The 1,632-nt window shown below is 31.1% G+C and overlaps 1 protein-coding gene across 1 annotated transcript; it reads right to left on the bottom strand.

Moving 5' to 3' along the window:
• Window positions 1-224: 224 nt before the first annotated feature.
• On the bottom strand, window positions 225-1,424 carry LOC111887379 (zinc finger CCCH domain-containing protein 39). The gene is made up of 2 exons (XM_023883547.3): window positions 708-1,424; window positions 225-448 (listed from the first exon to the last, which is right to left on the bottom strand). Exons 1-2 carry the CDS (start codon window positions 1,222-1,224, stop codon window positions 225-227), a joined length of 741 nt encoding a protein of 246 aa, XP_023739315.1. The 5' UTR covers window positions 1,225-1,424.
• Window positions 1,425-1,632: the final 208 nt, after the last annotated feature.

Here is a 1,632-nt window from a genome sequence, read left to right as displayed (position 1 = left end):
AAGTTTCAACAACACAATTAAGGAAGGCACCATTTTTTCAAGAAATGAGAATGCCTTGTAGTTCTCTATAAAAACCAGCAAAGACATGTACACCGGTTTTATCCCTCTAAGAGAGAAGAACCATAACCCATGTATTTGCCACAAACACATATTTCATCTCAAGGGAACATAAAAAAAGATCAAATGCCTAGAATAAAAAGATAATTAGGTTTTCAGGCTATTACTTAATTATCTTGCTTGTCTTCTTCATCATCATCAATCCAATCTCCATAAATACCTTTGATCTTCTTATTTGATAATCTTAACTTTGCAAACCCCCTTCCTTCACCTTGTTTTAAAGGAATAGCAGTGGCAAAATTACTAGGCGGCAATTCCGTCACTGGTAAGCGGAGCGAATTTGTGGCAGTGGAACCATGAACCTCCATGGGTGCAACTGGTGTATTTAATTCTGAAAAAGAAAAACACATAAGTAACGAAAAATATACTTGAAAAGAACAAGAATCTAAGATGGGAAACCACAAAACAAGAATCTAAGATAGTTAACAACAAAAGTTAAAAAGATTAATGAAAACAAGAATCTATGATAGTTAACTGCATAGTGTTTCATTATTATTAGCAATAAAACATCATATTCTATCCACGGGCAAAAATAGTAAAACTATATGTATATAAATGAACTAAAAACAGATGGACAAATGGATGTATACCTTTAATCCCATGAGCAAAGTGACATTTATCTCCAAGTGCACATGTCCTTGTTATTTCCCACTTACTACAAATTCTATTTTTCAAAAACTTAACATTAGGATCACTGCTAGTAGTACTAACTTTGATAATATGACTGCCATTGGGTTGACTACATTCAACCATAGTCTGAAACCTGATCATAGAATCCCCACTTGTTCTTTTTGTAATTTGAGCCTTGAATTTTGTAGGACTTTCATGGAGAAAATTACATTTTTCTCCATAAGAGCATTCACCGGTTATAGCAAACTTGTGACATATCTTCATCTGGTATATGATTCTTTGATCATCATTCAAATCTTGTCCTCTTTTATCCTTCACAAGCTCTAGCCAGTTTGGTGGGGGTTCATGTAAATCTATAGGTCCATGAGCAAAAGTACAATTGTCACAATTTCCACAGTTTCCCTCTAGAAACTTGTGACAGATCCGGGTCTTGTAGAATATGTTGGTGGTTGTTTGATTCACAGGGTGTTGACTCATTGTTAGTGATTTGGTCAAAACTGCAGAAAGAAGACAAAGTGTATTGATAATAAGATAATTATTTAGGCTAACTTTGTGTTTGGCGTAGTAGTTGAAAACCTAGTTTATGCTTTATAAGCTAGGTGGTAGTGACAAAGTAATAACATTTTGTAAAATCTAGTTTATAGGATGACTAGTTGTGAGACCCATGTATTACATGAGTTAATTTAAAAAAAAAACTAAATATAAATATAAAAATATTTAAGAACTTTGAATTTATTATAAAATAAGAAAAATAATGAATTATTATAATGGAAATGTTTTTTATCTTTTAAATTTAAATAAGTAATTTTAATAAATAAAAGAAACTAATGAGCTTTAATTTTAGTAATTTTAAAATTAAAAGGTAAGTTTATTAATGAAATTGAT

The sequence above is a fragment of the Lactuca sativa genome, chromosome 8 (assembly GCF_002870075.4).
Source record: "Lactuca sativa cultivar Salinas chromosome 8, Lsat_Salinas_v11, whole genome shotgun sequence".
Taxonomy (NCBI): domain Eukaryota; kingdom Viridiplantae; phylum Streptophyta; class Magnoliopsida; order Asterales; family Asteraceae; genus Lactuca; species Lactuca sativa.
This window is presented reverse-complemented; position numbering and strand designations above follow the sequence as displayed.

Excerpts from the sequence above, each read along its gene's own strand:
- LOC111887379 (XM_023883547.3), bottom strand. The coding sequence starts at position 1,224 with ATGAGTCAACACCCTGTGAATCAAACAACCACCAACATATTCTACAAG. Across the intron at positions 449-707 it reads CTTTGCTCATGGGATTAAAG|AATTAAATACACCAGTTGCA; the intron begins GTATACATCCAT and ends TTTCTTTTTCAG.